Source organism: Rhipicephalus microplus, unplaced genomic scaffold (genome assembly GCF_043290135.1).
Source record: "Rhipicephalus microplus isolate Deutch F79 unplaced genomic scaffold, USDA_Rmic scaffold_49, whole genome shotgun sequence".
NCBI lineage: Eukaryota > Metazoa > Arthropoda > Arachnida > Ixodida > Ixodidae > Rhipicephalus > Rhipicephalus microplus.
In genome coordinates this window covers 2,458,091-2,473,552 of record NW_027464622.1, presented here as the reverse complement: position 1 = coordinate 2,473,552, position 15,462 = coordinate 2,458,091, and the positions used below count along the sequence as shown (strand labels likewise).

The following is a 15,462-nucleotide window of genomic DNA, read 5'->3' as shown; positions in this document are numbered from 1 at the left end:
TGTCGGAACTGGCAATGGCGATTGGTGTGCCCGGCCTCGTCGCAGTGGTAGCAGAGCGGGCGGCTGTCAGGTGCACGCCAAACCTCGGTTTTCCTTGGCGATCTGCGCTGGCCCGCTGGCGAACGGTAAGACGTCGGTGGCCGTGATTGCGGCGGTGGGGTCTGGCGACGGAAGTGCGACAGGGTGGCGTCATGGCGTGCGCGTGGAGGAGGGGCGTGGCGGGGGGCTGGAGCAGCATAGCTCATGACTTGTAGCTGTGGCTCTTGAGGCTGAGGAACGCCCAACGGTTGCTGGATCTCCTGGCATAGGGCCGCAATGGAGTCCACATGAGGCTGCGCTGAAGGAAGTAATTTTCTCGGCTCTTCTTGCACGATCGCTCGGATCGTCTCACTCAAGTCAGTGGTTCCTAGCACTTGAATGCCGGCGTAGCTTGTAGACGAGAAGCTACGGTTGTATTGCCGCGTGCGAATCTCAAGCATCTTCTTTATCGTAGATGCTTCTGAAATGATTTGGCGACCGTCTTTGGCGGGTTTTTGATCAGCCCAGCGAAGAGTTCCTGCTTTATTTCTCGCATGAGCAGACAGACTTTCTTGTCCTCAGACATGTCAGAGTCAGTGTGGCGGAAGAGTTTAATCATATCTTCCATGAATAGCGCCACGTCTTCATTTGGCATCTGCATGCGGGTTTCGAGGAGAGCTGGGGCCTTCTCTTTGTGCACCGCTCTTGCGAAAGTGGTGAGGAACCTGGTGCGAAAGATGTTCCACGTTGTAAGGCTTCGCTCTTGACTCTCGAACCAGGTCCGAGCAGCGTCTTCTAAGGAGAAGTACACATGTTGGAGCTTGTCATCGTCTGTTCAGTCATTAAAGGCGGCGACGCGGTCGAACCTTTTGATCCAGCTTTCTGGGTCTTCCAGTGGCGAACCGCAGAAAGTTGGCGGCTCTTTGGATTGTGGGAGCAGGAGTGGTGCAGGTGGAACAGGCGCTGACATGGTCGCCGTAGTTGACGTGAACGTCTTATTTTCTGAGCCTTGTCTGGTAAAAGCCGTATTCTGGTGGCAGGCCTTGTTGCCTGTGGCTAACTCACTGCTCGGTGCTGGCGTCGGTGTCTTTGGGGTGTGGGTTGGGTTCGCGGCTTGACGGAGGCGTCCAGCACCCAGAAGAAACATCACCTCCACCAGATGTCACGGGGTCGTGACGTGGACGAATGGGGCACACTGTGAGTCGAATAATAAATTGTTTATTTGGGCGAACCTGTGCCCAATAAATGGAAAGTCGGACTACAGTAGCAGTCTTAAACTGATAGCGGCGAACAGAGCGTCGGCCGTCGATCAACTGACAAGTGGCGAAGCGTGTCGGCATTGATACACTTGGCATCGAACATTTTAGTGTTATTGCTAGCGGTGGCGTTGTTTCCAGAATAATCTGAAAGATTCTCGAAGTGGGTGTAATGTTATAACGATCAGCCTCGAAGGTTCTCTAACAATGTAGGCCTTGTTTGCGCTGAACGTAGTGTAACATGGCGATAACAAAACTTGAAGAAAGGTATGTGGCAATATTGTGGTGGGCTTTGAAACGGTTCAGCCTACCTACACTGGCTTTAAAATTATCGATGCCGAGCACACAGGCAAAATCTAGCGCTATCTGTCGCACAATATCGCTGCTAAAGGCAATTTTTTCGGCCCGCGTCTCAACAAACCAGGTGTAGACAGCCTTGTCTAAGGCTTCGTGCCTTGACTACGTCTGCTTCTTGTTTTTTTCCGACCTTCCTGTAGAAAGAGCTTTGATTATGGCGTCCTTGCTCTTCAATATAGTTGAAACAGAGCTCGCCGGAATCCCAAACTCTTCAGCAATTCGCAACTTCTTCCTCCCAGATTCGGCCTCGGCGATAATGCGAGCCTTGTCTTCAAGCGACAAAAACTTGCGCTTTTTTGCGGACTGATACAGCTGATTCGCGACAACAAGGCTTCAGGCAACAATGACTGAAAGGCTTGGACTGCTTGTCGTGCAGCTAGCCAGTCAAACTGGAAGCACTGGAAGTCGTCGCCCGAAGGTCTTGTCGCACCCTACCGGGATTTGCCTCGCAGTTTTCAATTTTGGTACAGCGACTCCAGACAGTGAAAACAGTTTCAAAAACTTCATAAGGACGAATAAATACTAAAATATAATATAATTGCATGCTGTTTGCACGCAGACATGATTTAACACGTTTTCTTTTAATCTATATTGCGTCGCCATCACTCATCATCATCATATACCACGGCATGCTGTTTTGTTTACGTTGCACAAGTCTACGTTGCGTGGGTATGTTTGCTCTGAGCAAGTTCTCATGTGCTTTTATTTTATGTTATTAAGGTCCATGTTTTCGCAAGGCAATAAAAGCACTTTTTAGATTTTTGATAAGCTCTACTTCGAAAATCTTGCTCGCGGTTGTTGAAGTGGAATCGCAGCCGTGAAGAAGTTCGTACTGGAGGGAACTTCGAAGCATTATACCCTATGGGACTTCGACGGGGAATGAAAAAATCTTCGTTGGGGCGAAAATTTCGTTCAAGCGGACTTGCTTATGGCGGGATTCGACTGTATACGTCTTTGCGGGTTATCTTGTTCAAGGCACGGTAGTCAACGCACAATCTTCAGCTGCCATCTTTCTTTTTGACTAAAACAACAGGTGATGGCCATGGACTTGAAGAGGCCTCTACGACACTTTTGGAGAGCATCTTCCCGACTTCTCGTTGTATGACCTGGCATTCGGACTGGGAAACATGATATGGTCGCCGTCTAACAGAACTAGCATCGCCGGTATGTATTTGATGACGCAAGAAGGACGTTTGAGCTAAAGGGCCGTTATCGAAGTCGAAAATGTCTCAGTAGGTGGTCAGAACATATTGGAATTGTGCAGCCTGACAGGGCAGAAGATCAGGGGCCATCATCATTGTGATTTCGTCAATAGGTGCATTTGCTTGGCCGGCCGCAATAGGGGACGAGCAGTGTTCAGGGTCTAATGCTACGATGGTACATGCATCAAGTAGGGAAACGTGGGCTAACGAAATGTCTTGTGGGAGAACTTGGGTCCGACTACTAAAGTTGAGAAGCGGAAGCTGAACGTTGTTGTTTAGGATTGTCACGATGGTCTGTGGCACAGCAACACTTTGGGCCAAGAGCACACCCACTAATGGAGACACTATGTAGTCACCATCAGGAAGAGCTGGTGATATCGTTAAGGTCACACACGTGGTGGCTTGGGGCGACAGCAGAACATAATCAAGAGCGCACAAGTGGTGTGACGGTGAGGACGGCACAACCCTAAGTTGAGGCAGTTCAAGTTGGAGAACGTCGGTTGCACAGTCAATGAGAACGGCATGAGTGGACAAGAAATCCAATTCAAGAATCGGAACATTCGGGCACTGTTCAATAACTGCAAAGAGAACAAATGTGAGTTGATCGGCGATTGTGATGCTTGCTGTGCACATTCCTGTGATGGCAAGAATTCTTCCGCTGGTGACACAAATAATGCCAGCAGCAGCCGGTGTGAGCATTTTTTTCAGGCAACGACGAAGTCGGGCACTCATCACAGAAATATGCGCCTCGGTGTCAATAAGTGCAGAAACAGTCAGGCCGTCACCGTCGATTTCGATCAAATTTCGTCGTGTCGGCAATACAAGGAAAGATTTGAGGTCAGTATCGAGGATGTAGCTTAACCTCTAAGAGCTGCACTGCTTAGTTTCTCTGATGAGAATTGAGCGGGGAGGTCGGGCGTCGTCTTAGAGAAGAAAGGGACGACGGGCGACATGGAGGCAACGAACAAGACTAGTGACGTCGAGGCAACAGTGAGCGGCTATGCTGCGTATCAGGAACATCAAAGTTGTAGGAATCGAAATTTGGAAGGCGGCGGTAGTTGTCGGCGATTAGCGCAGGAGGCTGGAAACGGTGGTAGCTGTCGGCGTGGCAAGCAGTGCTATACTGGGTTCGGGACAAAGACCAATAGTTGTTGCAATACCGTGCGACGTGACCTGTGCAGCGGCAGTTAAAGCAGATCGGCTGATCATCCGCAGTTCGCCATTCGGCCGAATGGCAAGAGCGTGGATAAGACCGTTTCTAGGGCGGTGACCTGGGGTGAGGCGGCGACCTTGAACGGAAGCCTATTGGTCGAGGCTGAGAGACGGCATAAACATTGAAGCCCAAATTGCTGAGTTCTTCCCGCACAATCGACTGCACCAAGAAAACCTGAGCTACTTACGAATTGACGTGGCTGTTGGTGCGAAGAGCAGGTTTAATTGCTTCGATTTCCCGCCGGACAATTCGCGTAATTTCAGACGCCGGAGAAGACTGCGGATGAGAGGTCTGTCGAGCTTCGTAGGGAGACGTTGCAGCGGTGTTCGGTAGTCGAGTGAATGATCTTCAAATACGCCTGCTTTTGGCCAGTTCAAAACGCCGGCATTCCTCAATAATTTTGTGGACGATCGCACAGTTCCGGCACATAACCAGGTTGAACACGTCATCCGTTATTCCCTTGAGCACGTGGCCAACCTTATTAGACTCCCACTTGTCGTTGTCGACTTTATGACATAGAGCCAGCACGTCTTGCCTGTACGAGATATACGGCTCTCTAGATGTCTGAGCACGTATAGACAACTCTTTCTTTGCAACCGCCTTTTGTCCAATGGGCTTCGCAAGTAAGCCGCGGAGCTTCTCCTTGAAGGTGTCCGAACTGCCGATCTCCTCCTCATGGTTCTCGTCCCAGACTTTGGCCGTGGCTTTCTGGTAAAACAGCACGTTGGCCAGTATGAGAGCCTGATCATACCAGTTGATCGCACTGGTACGTTCATAGTCGGCTATCCAGTCATCGACATCAACTGGGTTCGTACTCCAGAACATTCCTGGATGTTTCGGATAAGTCAGCATGTACGTGGGTAGGGGTGGGGCCGGTGGAGGCAATGCCGTGGATAGTGCAGGCGTTGCAAAGGCCGATGGAGAGGTGACCGTGGGATCAGTCCCGTGTTCCATCACGGAAACTCCGACTTGACGATCATTGCGGAGCTCTGTTGTATGGCCCTTCGTTACCCAGCGAGTCCACCAATTTGTTACGGAGATTACAAACACGAGGAAGAGAGAAACAAGTGTATTTTCAATATTTACAAGTAGGTGTGACACCCCACGGCTGCCAGCATCTCGCGCTACAAGTCCGCTTCTTCTTCATCGATTTGTCTATGTTGGCAGAGCCATGCCCACTGCCTCGTAACAATATATATTGTCTATTGCACTGGATGCAAGGTGGCGTAATTGTTTCTAAAGAACCGAGTGGCGGCACGTTCCTCTATTGTGTTGCTTGTAAACTTTTCCTGCAGTTTTTAAAACGCATGCCATTGGATTAAGGGGGGACGCGGCTTTCAAAAACCAAAAAATCGCGAAAAAGTCGTTTTTTGGAAACCCATATATTTCGGTAGTATGTGTCATAAACTACCTCTGGTGTAAATATCAGCGCCTAATTTGCCCTATAAGTGCTTAAAAATAATGATTCGCAAGCCGCGGGAGCTGCCAAGCTGCGAGAAATCGCCGAAAATGCCCCAACTTCGCGCGCGCGCCGCTTCTCTGCTTGTTATCTGAGCGCCGCCATCTTGGTTTTGTTTTGTTCGTAAATTCTTCCTCTTTTTTTTTTCTGCCATCAGTGCTAGGCCTGACCGCATGGTCGAGGCGCAACTCGCTTGTGATTGGAGAGCTCACGGGGTGTTCAAAAACCCCGCTTTTCAAATGCGGAGCTACGATTGGATGGAACACGCGCTCTTCGAGGATGAGGGGAATCAAGTGGCTGCTATTGGCTCCTGCGGGCGTCACGTGTTCGGCTCGCAACCATGCCGCTGGCTACCGTGCGTCGTCTCCGTCTCCTTGTCTGCTTCGTCTTCGTTGCAAACATTCTTCGCGTGCTTGTTCGTCTCTCGTGCTTTTCTTTTTTTTGCGATCAGTCTCGGCACTGCTGTTCAAATCGTCTTTACGAGACGATAATCGTTTGACACGGCCTGCCGATCGTTGCGCGATCGACGAGATCTGCGTGTTCTGCTGAACACACGCCTGACGCGGCTTTCGTGTCGAGGAGGACTTTCGGAGGAATTGTGCGCGTTCTGTTGCAATGGATCGCGCCTTCGATAAGAAACGCAAGACTCGGCTCGCTTACGGAAAGCGAAAGCACTGTACACCTAATCCTCGGCGATCGCGGATACCCCCAGGAAGTCGTCCGTCAGTCGCCGAAAGTGATGCTGCTTTGGATTCTCAGTCAACTGATGCGGTGAACAACGCAGAGGAGATGCTACGCCAGTGCGTGTCAAGCTCGGAAGACGATGACGTTGATGCTACCGTATATCGACGTGAGGCCGCACACTCTCCTAACGAGGATCGCGCTGTTCAACGTGACGGTGACGTGATTGACGCGCCGGCAGATGCTGGCAATCCACGGGGTGATGCCACGATTGTGACCAGCGAGCGCCGTACCATTCAGGGACACATTCAACCCAGTTTTGTGTCAGCGGAAACCGCAGAAGCTCAGTCGGCCAGCGTTCGCGAGTCGCTCGGCGCGATGTCTGCTACTGAGCGAAAGTTTGCACTGACCGCGCCGCCGGAAAGCGCAACTATGCTGACGCCACAGGGAGAAGAAGAAGAATACGTGATAATGCAGATGAGCGCCCTAAACGCGATTATTGGGAATACCCTCTGCCCTGTGTGTCATGAGCAAAGTTTGGTTGTGGATCGGGACACAAGGCATGGACTTGCCGTGAAAATGGTGGTCACATGCCGCTCTTGTGGCTCAGCCAACACCCATTGGACTTCGCCCAGAAAACCAGGTGGTCGAGTTTTCGACGTGAATTTACGGTCTTTGCAGGCAATAAGGTGCATCGGTAAAGGGCCTACTGCTCTAAATGACTTCTGGGCAGTGATGAATGTCTCTCACAGAGGGCTGCACCAGAAGAGCTATCAACGCCACTTGAAAAAGGTGCTGAAGCCAGCGGCTGATGAAGCTGCAGAAACAGTTTTTGCAGATGCTGTAGAGGCTGTGAAGAAGACTTATCAGGAAATGGAAGTAAACTTCACTAAAAACATTACCGTGGTCTATGACGGCACATGGCTGACGCGCGGACACAACTCACACATTGGTGTAGGCTGTGTGACAGAATTTTATACTGGACTTGTGATTGACTGTACAGTCCTCTCTAACTTCTGCCTCGGGTGCTCACTACGTCCAGCCGAAAACGACCCAGCACATCAAGAGTGGAGGAAGACACATGTTTGTCAAAAAAACACAGATGTGGTTGCAGGACGCATGGAGGTGGAAGCCGCACTGCAGCTTTTTGGACGCTCCCTCAGTAAAACTGATCTCCGTTACACGAATATCATTTGTGACGGTGACAGTCGCACCTACGTGGCCCTGTGCACTGAGAAGATGTATGGGTTTGTACCTCTCACGAAGGAGGACTGCATAAACCATGTTCAGAAGAGGATGGGCACAGCACTCCGTTCTCTTGTTAGCAAGTCTAAGAAGGGAGAGGCGCTCGGCGGAAGAGGTGGCCTGACGCAGGACTTGATCAAAAGGCTCACCAGCTATTATGGCCTAGCACTGCGAAGCAGCACGGACGTCGAAGACGTGAAGAAAGCAGTGATGGCCACCTTTCATCATGTTTCATCGACTGATGCAAAACCTCATCATGAGCTCTGTCTTTCCGGTGCCCGCAGCTGGTGCAGGCACCGTGCAGCAGAAGCAGACGGGAAGCCACAACCTCCACACAAGTATAACCTGCCCAACAAAGTTGTTGAAGCGTTGCGGCCAGTGTACCAACGCCTGTCCGACCCTCAACTGCTGGCTCGCTGCAGTGGCAACAAGACACAAAATGCCGCTGAAAGCCTTCACTCGGTGATTTGGTCACTCATTTCTAAGCAGCAGCATGCCTCTCTAGTCACCGTGGAAGTAGCAGTCCATGAGGCAGTTGCTAGGTACAATGCAGGCAACTTTCAAGCTTACACCAAGATTTGTGCTGCAATGGGTGTGCAACCTGGGGCACTTACCCTCCACAGGGCTGCTGAAAAAGATGCTCAGCGAGCAAGGAAGTCATCACAAATGCATAAAGTGAAAGGGGAGAGACCCAAAAGGTTGCCTCTACACAAGGACACCAAGGACTACAGTGCTGGTGCATTCTAACAAATGCAAATCACTTCCAAAACTTTGATAGCCGTTTTCTCACAAGTGTGTTTTGGACATAGTGCATCGCTCGTGGAAAGAGTAGCACGAGAACGACTGGACCGATTTTGATTCTGTTTTTTTTTTTCCTGAATCCCTGAACACTGCTTGTGGGTACAGCAATCTTCGATTTTGGTTTTATGGCCCTATTTTTTTTCTAGACAATGATTTGTCCTTGCCACTGTTTCTGAGAATGTGTGTCGGCAGCCATGATTATCTCTAAAAAAAAAGAGAACATAATAAAAAATTCTGAGAGTGTCATACCCTGTAGCTTTCTTTTGAGTAAAGATCAACACCATTCGCAGCTTCTTGGCATGTTGTGTTGCAGCGCTAGGCTTTCCACGAGCAGACCATATAATTGGATCATGTAGCATTATGTAACTTGAGAACTACTGAAGGTATCATGATGAAACTGCGTATTTCCCTATTCGAGACACTTATGAGTATGCATGCCGAATTTCATTGCTGTAGGTCAACAAACAAAAAAGTTTTTTTTCAAAGCCACCTCCCCCCTTAAGTGTAGGAGTCTTTCGTGCTGCTCCGAAACTTTTTTGCGTGCCTAATGGAAGCTCTTGCCCAAAAGGAAGTGCAGCACCGAGGGAAACAACCAACTTATCACAGAAACTTACTTCATCTGTTTTCTTGTGACAAGCATTTTGTATTTAAAGGAGCACTGACATAAATTTCAAGATTGAGTTATGCCCATCATTCGATCACTTGGTATGCATAGGTCTTTTTGGACAAATTTAAATGGCATCCGTCAGCGACGTCAAACAGCATAGAAAAGCTAAGGAGAAAAAACGAAAAATAGACTGCCCTGCGACATCGACACTAATGCTACGTGTTCAATGTGATACATTCCACAAATACCATCCTGAGTGACTATACTCTAGTAATTATGACGTCGACAATCCCCGAGTGTGTTTGGTGCCAACTCCCAGCCATGCTCTCACTAGTGGCTCTCCTTGCTGTGTTGAAGCGTGCGTGCGGTTCATGTTGCGTCGACTGATTCGCGTTGTGCTCCACTGCGTGTGAGAATGATCATTCAGAGCGACAATACATGTTAGAATGTTGGGGAATCGCTGTGTAGCGAAAACCTGCACGTCGAAGCGCAAAGAAAGCGGAAAGTGCGTGGGGTTTCATTCCAAGCCACGAACCTCAACGTAGCCAGTGGCTTGACTTCGCACGCACCCTTAGAAAGAGGGACTGGACGCCTGTTAAGAGCAGCCGCGTTTGCTCCTTTTACTTTGCAGCGAGCGGCTACAGGGTAAATCCTGTGTTGGCAAACCAGTTGGGTTTGACTGGCAGTACGAGGCCTTTTCTCGAGGTCGGGGCTATTCCTACCTTGTTCCCTGCTGCAGCTGAAAGCAGCGATTCACTCGCCAAAAGTCTGCAACATGAGGTGCATAGTTGGTGTTCCTGAGCTCCGACAGTACGGCCGGGACTGATAAATACATTGCATTTAACGTGAAGCTTCTCAAACAAAGATGTCGCGAATCACGGCGATACCCAATTCCAAGTCACTGTCATCATCACTTGCCGATGTTTACCGCGACGACGGCGAGGACGACAATGTTCGCCACCAAGACATGTCTACTCCTTCAGAGACACAGTTGGACTGACTGTACGTGCGCTCCTAGCAGACGAAACACCAGTGTGACATCATCATTGTTTGTGGAAGCGGCATCGGCTGTGCAGCGGCCCCGACGTGGCCGCGAAGTAGCGCTGCCAGCACTACAATTTGGCAGGCTTTCCACTCATATTGAACACCGTTCGATAGCGAATGTATAAATCAATATTACAGGTTCTCATTCGTCACCCAGATGTATTTTAGGTCGTGAATCGGTACTAGGGGGTCAACACCTACTCATTGACACAAAAATTTTGACATGAGTAAATTTGATGTCAGTGCTCCTTTAAACAGATTTACACGAAAGAGGCGGAAAACGGCTTTGCATCACTCAAATAAATGCATCAAACGCCCGCTACGAAGGTGGCAGCGCCATCTCGTTTGAGTAAAAATTAGAGGGATAGCCATGTGGTGAACTGGTGGGTCACGACGCACCTGGGGGATATACCCAATGGCCCACTGATGGGTCACTCTGTACCGAAACTCAGACCAAAAAAGAGCATGCCACAGTGAACGAGTTAAATGTTGCCGCTGTCCTGTGCAAGTCTTGTTTTTGTGTTGATGCCTCGTGAACTGTGGTTCAAAGTAAATTTTTGAATTGAGAGAATTGATTCATACCGGGTGTTTTGCTGGTAATCTGAAGTTTCTTGGTATACATTGTGAAAGCTGAAGTTTTCAATCACGCATGCATATTAGTATACTCCTGTTACGCCCCTAATGTGCTACAGAAGTTTATTAGTAGTATGGAGGATTTTGTCAAATTGTAGAATGACTTGATAAGGTGCACCAATATCTGGTTCTGAAATATATCTAGCTTGTAAATTATTTTCTTGATGCATCACAAATCAAATATTTCACTTTTATGTTCTGTTGCACACTTGAGGTGTGTGTGTGCGCAAATGTGAAGGCTCATTGTTAACCAGTCTTGCATTATTACCAGGTGTGTGATGACTACAGTTGATCAAGACACTGGTATCAAGACTGCAAAGGAACCTCTTGTGACATTGCGCAAGTAAGTGCAAAAAGTGATGCATTTTATATGACTGTACCTATAGTTAACAATGTTGTTGCTGTGCAGGTACAGAGTTGACATGTCTAGGCGAGGGATTGAAAGGTACGAGTATCTTCCGTTGCTCGGTATTGGCTCAATTCATGTTAAAGATGGCAGAATTGCACCTGGAGATGAGATCTGTGCTGTCGTATCTCCAAAGCCACTTCTCTAAGACGAGGTGGCTGCATGATACCTGGCACCCAGCAAACTTCACTGTTCTGGCAACTCACTTGTATTTGAGCTTTCTGGCATTAATTTAATTCAGTTCTTGCTGTTTTGTTTGTGCAAGCATTTGTGCTCAATTGGGCTATGGCGGCAGTTCATTAGGTTTCCTGTATAAATAGGCATCTTTGTATAAGCTGTTCAATATTAGTGTCTTGACATTAGCACTTCAGTATTTGTTCCTGATTTTTTTATATGTAGCCTTGCTAAAAAAAATATATATATATGGAAAAATATATGGAAATTATATATATATATATATATATATATATATATATATATGGAAATATATGGAAAAATATGTGCATTTTGGTACCATGTAAGTGTTCACCTAGTTATCAGGAAATTGCTAAAGCGGTGGGAGCAGAGTCCTTTGCACGTTTTTCTATGAAACTACACTGCACTGCAGCAGGGCATAGAACATTTGTCATTCATTTTAGAATTCATGCATATTTAAGCTATGACTTCACAGTCTATGAATGCCATTATCAGAAATATTTGTTGGATATATATGTGAGACATAACATTTCACTGATTTTCCATAAGTTTATGTCACTTTATTTTTGCATGCTTTCGTGCAACAGTATTTAAGCACTTTCAAAGTAACAGTTCACTTACATGATACCCAGAATTAACACACAAGTAAAAAATCAGTGCTGGTATGCACTACCTATCCAAGCAATGGATGTGCATTTATGTACAATGAGCCCAATGCGACATAGGAGGGCGCAATGCTCGGGAATTTCCACAAAGACATTATATAGGCAGCGAGTCGGGTTGCAAGGTCTGATTTGTTCTCGCAGCAGTGGTGGTCACTTCATGCACTCATGGAGGGGCTCGGCTCTAGTCGATGATGTAGTAGCAGACTGTGCTCACCTTGAGCAAGGTAATAGCTATAGAGGTTGCCTTGGTCACCGCCCCTTCTGCTTCCTTTGTCTTGCTGCCCAAGGTGCAATCACTTGCTGATACCGTTTCGTTCTGCTTTCCTGGCCCTGGTACTATATCATCATGCCAGCTGCCATCTGCATTATTGAAAGTAAAGTGTTAAGAGTGCCCATCTTTAGCACACTTATAACCAGACCATGCATAGTGAAGCACTCTAGTTCGCTAGAGCTCTCTTTCAATTATAAATCTCCGCTGTCATTTGTTTTGCAAGTTTAAAGTGCTGCAGGGCAGCTTGCGAATTTGGGAGCCTTAGCTTCATAACAATTGTCTGTACAGCTGTTCCGTTTCTTTGTGAAGAATCTTTCTGATATGGGATCGGGTAAGTTGCCCAAAAAAGACAGTGAGTGTTTGACTGTAAACTTTTTATTGGGCTCATACAATAATACCCTGCAGTTAGGGTACTGTTTTGTCCAGGGGTTTTATATGCTAGAGCAGCTCCAAAAATATGAACTAAAGAAATATCACGATAGGATGTACAGAGTATGTGCAACCTTTACCCTAAAACAGGAACTGTATAGTAGCTTGTAAATGGTAGCTTATGTGTACATATATGTGTCAGCTAACCGTTTATGGTTCTCGATTTCTTTTGTACTCTCGAGTTCTTGTGTATGAGTTCGACTGTTGTCATCACTTTATTCAGCTTTGGGTGTGTTTCTGTAGTCACTGCTGGGAGTCTGCAGCGACGATAGCAACTGCTGCCATATTCGTATTGCTTCTCTTGCCTTGGTGCCCCGTGACACGATCACTCGCTGCTGCCGCTTTCGTTCTGCTTTGCTGGCCCTGGTGCTTGGTCATGTCGCTAGCTGCCATCTGCATTATTCAAGGAAGAATGTTGGAAGGGCTCATCTCTGGTGCATTTATAACCATCTCATGCATAAGGAAGCACTCTAGTTTGCCAGAGATTTTCCTCAAATATAAATCTCCACTGTCATTTGTTATGTAAGTTTAAAATGCTGCAGGGCGACTTGCAAATTTCTGAGCCTTAGCTTTGTAACAATTGTCTGAACAGCTGTTTGGTTTCTTTGTGCAAAATCTTTCTGGTCTGAGACTCTGTATGTTGGCTGAAAAAAAAACAAAAAAACACCGAGTGTTGTTCTACTGTCAACTTTTTACTGGGCTCAACCAATGGTACTCTACAATTAGGCTACTGTTTTGTCCGGGGTTTTATATGTTACAGCTGCTCCAAAAATGTGAACTTTTTTTTAAAAAGATATCACAAAAGCATGTGCAAAGTATGTGCAACCTTTACCTTGAAACAGCAACTGTCTAATAGCTTGCACATGGTTGCTTATGTGTACTGATATGTATCAGCCAACCGTTTATGGTTCTCGAGTCTATGATAGCTATACATTATCAACTGTTTAAAATATATAGTGAACCAGCCTGCATTTTGGGAGATAACGATGACCAGGCTAGTTGGTATGGGTTCCCATTTTTTCTAAGGTACAAACACACACAGCAGAAATGAAAAAAGAACCAACTGCACTTGTTTGTCTCTGTCATGTGTGTTTGCACTTCAGAAACCACGAATAAACCTAGTTATGTGTGTAAATATTGTACTTGAGTGTTTTTGAAAATGCTTATATATAAGTACATAGAGAATTTGGAAATATACAAGAGTGCATACACCATACTGTTATGGAGCATCATGTTATACAGTAGGCTTCTGTTAATTTGACCCTGAAGGAACTAGTAAAATAAACTTAAAATTGTCCAGCAGGTTTCAATAAAAAAGCAGAAGAATCAATAAATCAGTTCTATCTCACTTGCCAGCACTTGCCTCATTTAGTAACATGTAGCTCAATTGAAAATCAACACAAAAATTACATTGGAGTAGCTGAACTTTATGGATATGGTATGCACATCAGATCTTCAGCAAGAAAAACATAACATTTGCCAGAATAAGGCTTTATTTACTTGCTGTTCATCCTAGTGACTCATAGGAACGTATTTATCACTTTGATGAACAGGAAAACAAATCTGTTGTGATCAGTGTGGTTGCATTTGTTGCCTTGCATTTATCGACAAGTTTCTGCTCTGATGGTGGCCGATGCCAAAACAAGTCATGTTAACATTCCATTCTCAAATGTTGAATGTCAAAGATGCCCAAGTCAGCCTATTTCTGCTAGCTGTACTGGCAAAATAACATCGTTTGAAAGTTCACTCACAATCAGACTGAAAGCGGTGTGTGGTCAATATACCGTAAAAACATGCAACTAATGGTTGTCTTCTTGCAATGGCAATGATACTGGCCAGGCTGGCTTTGAATGGGTACGGAGCTCTCCACACACAAAATGAACAGGTGGACAGGGCTCAGACTGCGTGCTTTCTGCTGAGCACTAGTGCACATTGAAACAAGACTCTGCAACCATTAAAGAGCGGTGCCACTCTTGCTATGCTACAGTAAAGCCAGAAAGGCCGCTCCAGTGCTGCAGCAGATGACGCGACACACCTGCTATGTGCCCCTGTGTGCCTGCACCACTTCACTTTGATGCGTGCTAGTTCCGGATGTACTGCCACAGTAGAACAAAACCACTCCAGGCCATGCTGCCAGCACATTCGTCCTTGGTTTCGCATCAAACGGTGTTGTCTGAAAAAAATTTAGACAAGTTTTCTAAAAAAAAAGGCATTAGAATTTGTGAACGATGTAGTAGCTTGTAGTAAGCTACTATTTCACACTGTTTCGTTGGAGCCCAAGAAGATTTTAACAGCAGGCTTGCAATGTGAGCCAAACGGTTTTAGTGCACCCGAAACACTGTAAATTAGTAATCTGTTGCCATTGGAATCATTACTTTGGTTGCCATTGGGGTTGGGTGCATGTAAGATGAGCTGGTGAGTGGAAGTATCTGGCAATAGCATATTCCATGATCAAAATTACCTAGCCATGGTCCCATGGAAATCTGTGAGTGCCAGCCTGGAACGTTGGTTGAGATTTAATTAACCATAATATAGAACTGGAATCGAATTAAGGGAAAATTACTGTATATTCATTTATTACTTTTTTATTGTATTTTGTTGTACATTTATTATACCAATTTGTAATACTGTATAAGCAAAAAATTTTTGCAATTATGTTCAAAAGCTTCCAAAGTTGTTTGCTATACATATGCAATGGAAATTTTCGTTTTAACACTACAACAACATTTAGAGACACCAAACACTACAAAATCAGAACTGTGTGAAAAAAAAACCTCTGAAGTAATATTTTATAGTCTTTATGTGTATAGAAACTTTACTTATGTCATGTGTTCTTATTTTCAAGCAATAAACATTTTCTACAATTTAGACTGTCTAAATATTATCTGCTACATATTTCAAGTATCCCTTCGAACACTTCACTGCAGTATGGGAACTTTGGTGGTTTTCTGGGCCTCATTTTCACAAACTGCAAACATTT

General features: G+C 46.2%; 2 protein-coding genes across 2 annotated transcripts in view; both read left to right on the top strand.

Moving 5' to 3' along the window:
- The window catches only part of LOC119161107 (mitochondrial amidoxime reducing component 2), a gene marked incomplete at its 5' end in the record, with an annotated part of 104,654 nt that extends 89,304 nt beyond the window's left edge, over nucleotides 1–15,350 (top strand). Inside the window, 2 exon segments of the mRNA XM_075884866.1 lie at nucleotides 10,788–10,859; nucleotides 10,926–15,350. Of these exon segments, the coding sequence (XP_075740981.1) occupies nucleotides 10,788–10,859; nucleotides 10,926–11,070 (217 nt within the window). The 3' untranslated portion in view covers nucleotides 11,071–15,350.
- Nucleotides 2,669–10,742, top strand: LOC142788260 (uncharacterized). Its single transcript, XM_075884865.1, has one exon. The coding sequence runs from the start codon at nucleotides 6,121–6,123 to the stop codon at nucleotides 8,176–8,178; it is 2,058 nt and encodes a 685-aa protein (XP_075740980.1). The 5' UTR covers nucleotides 2,669–6,120; the 3' UTR covers nucleotides 8,179–10,742.
- Nucleotides 15,351–15,462: the final 112 nt, after the last annotated feature.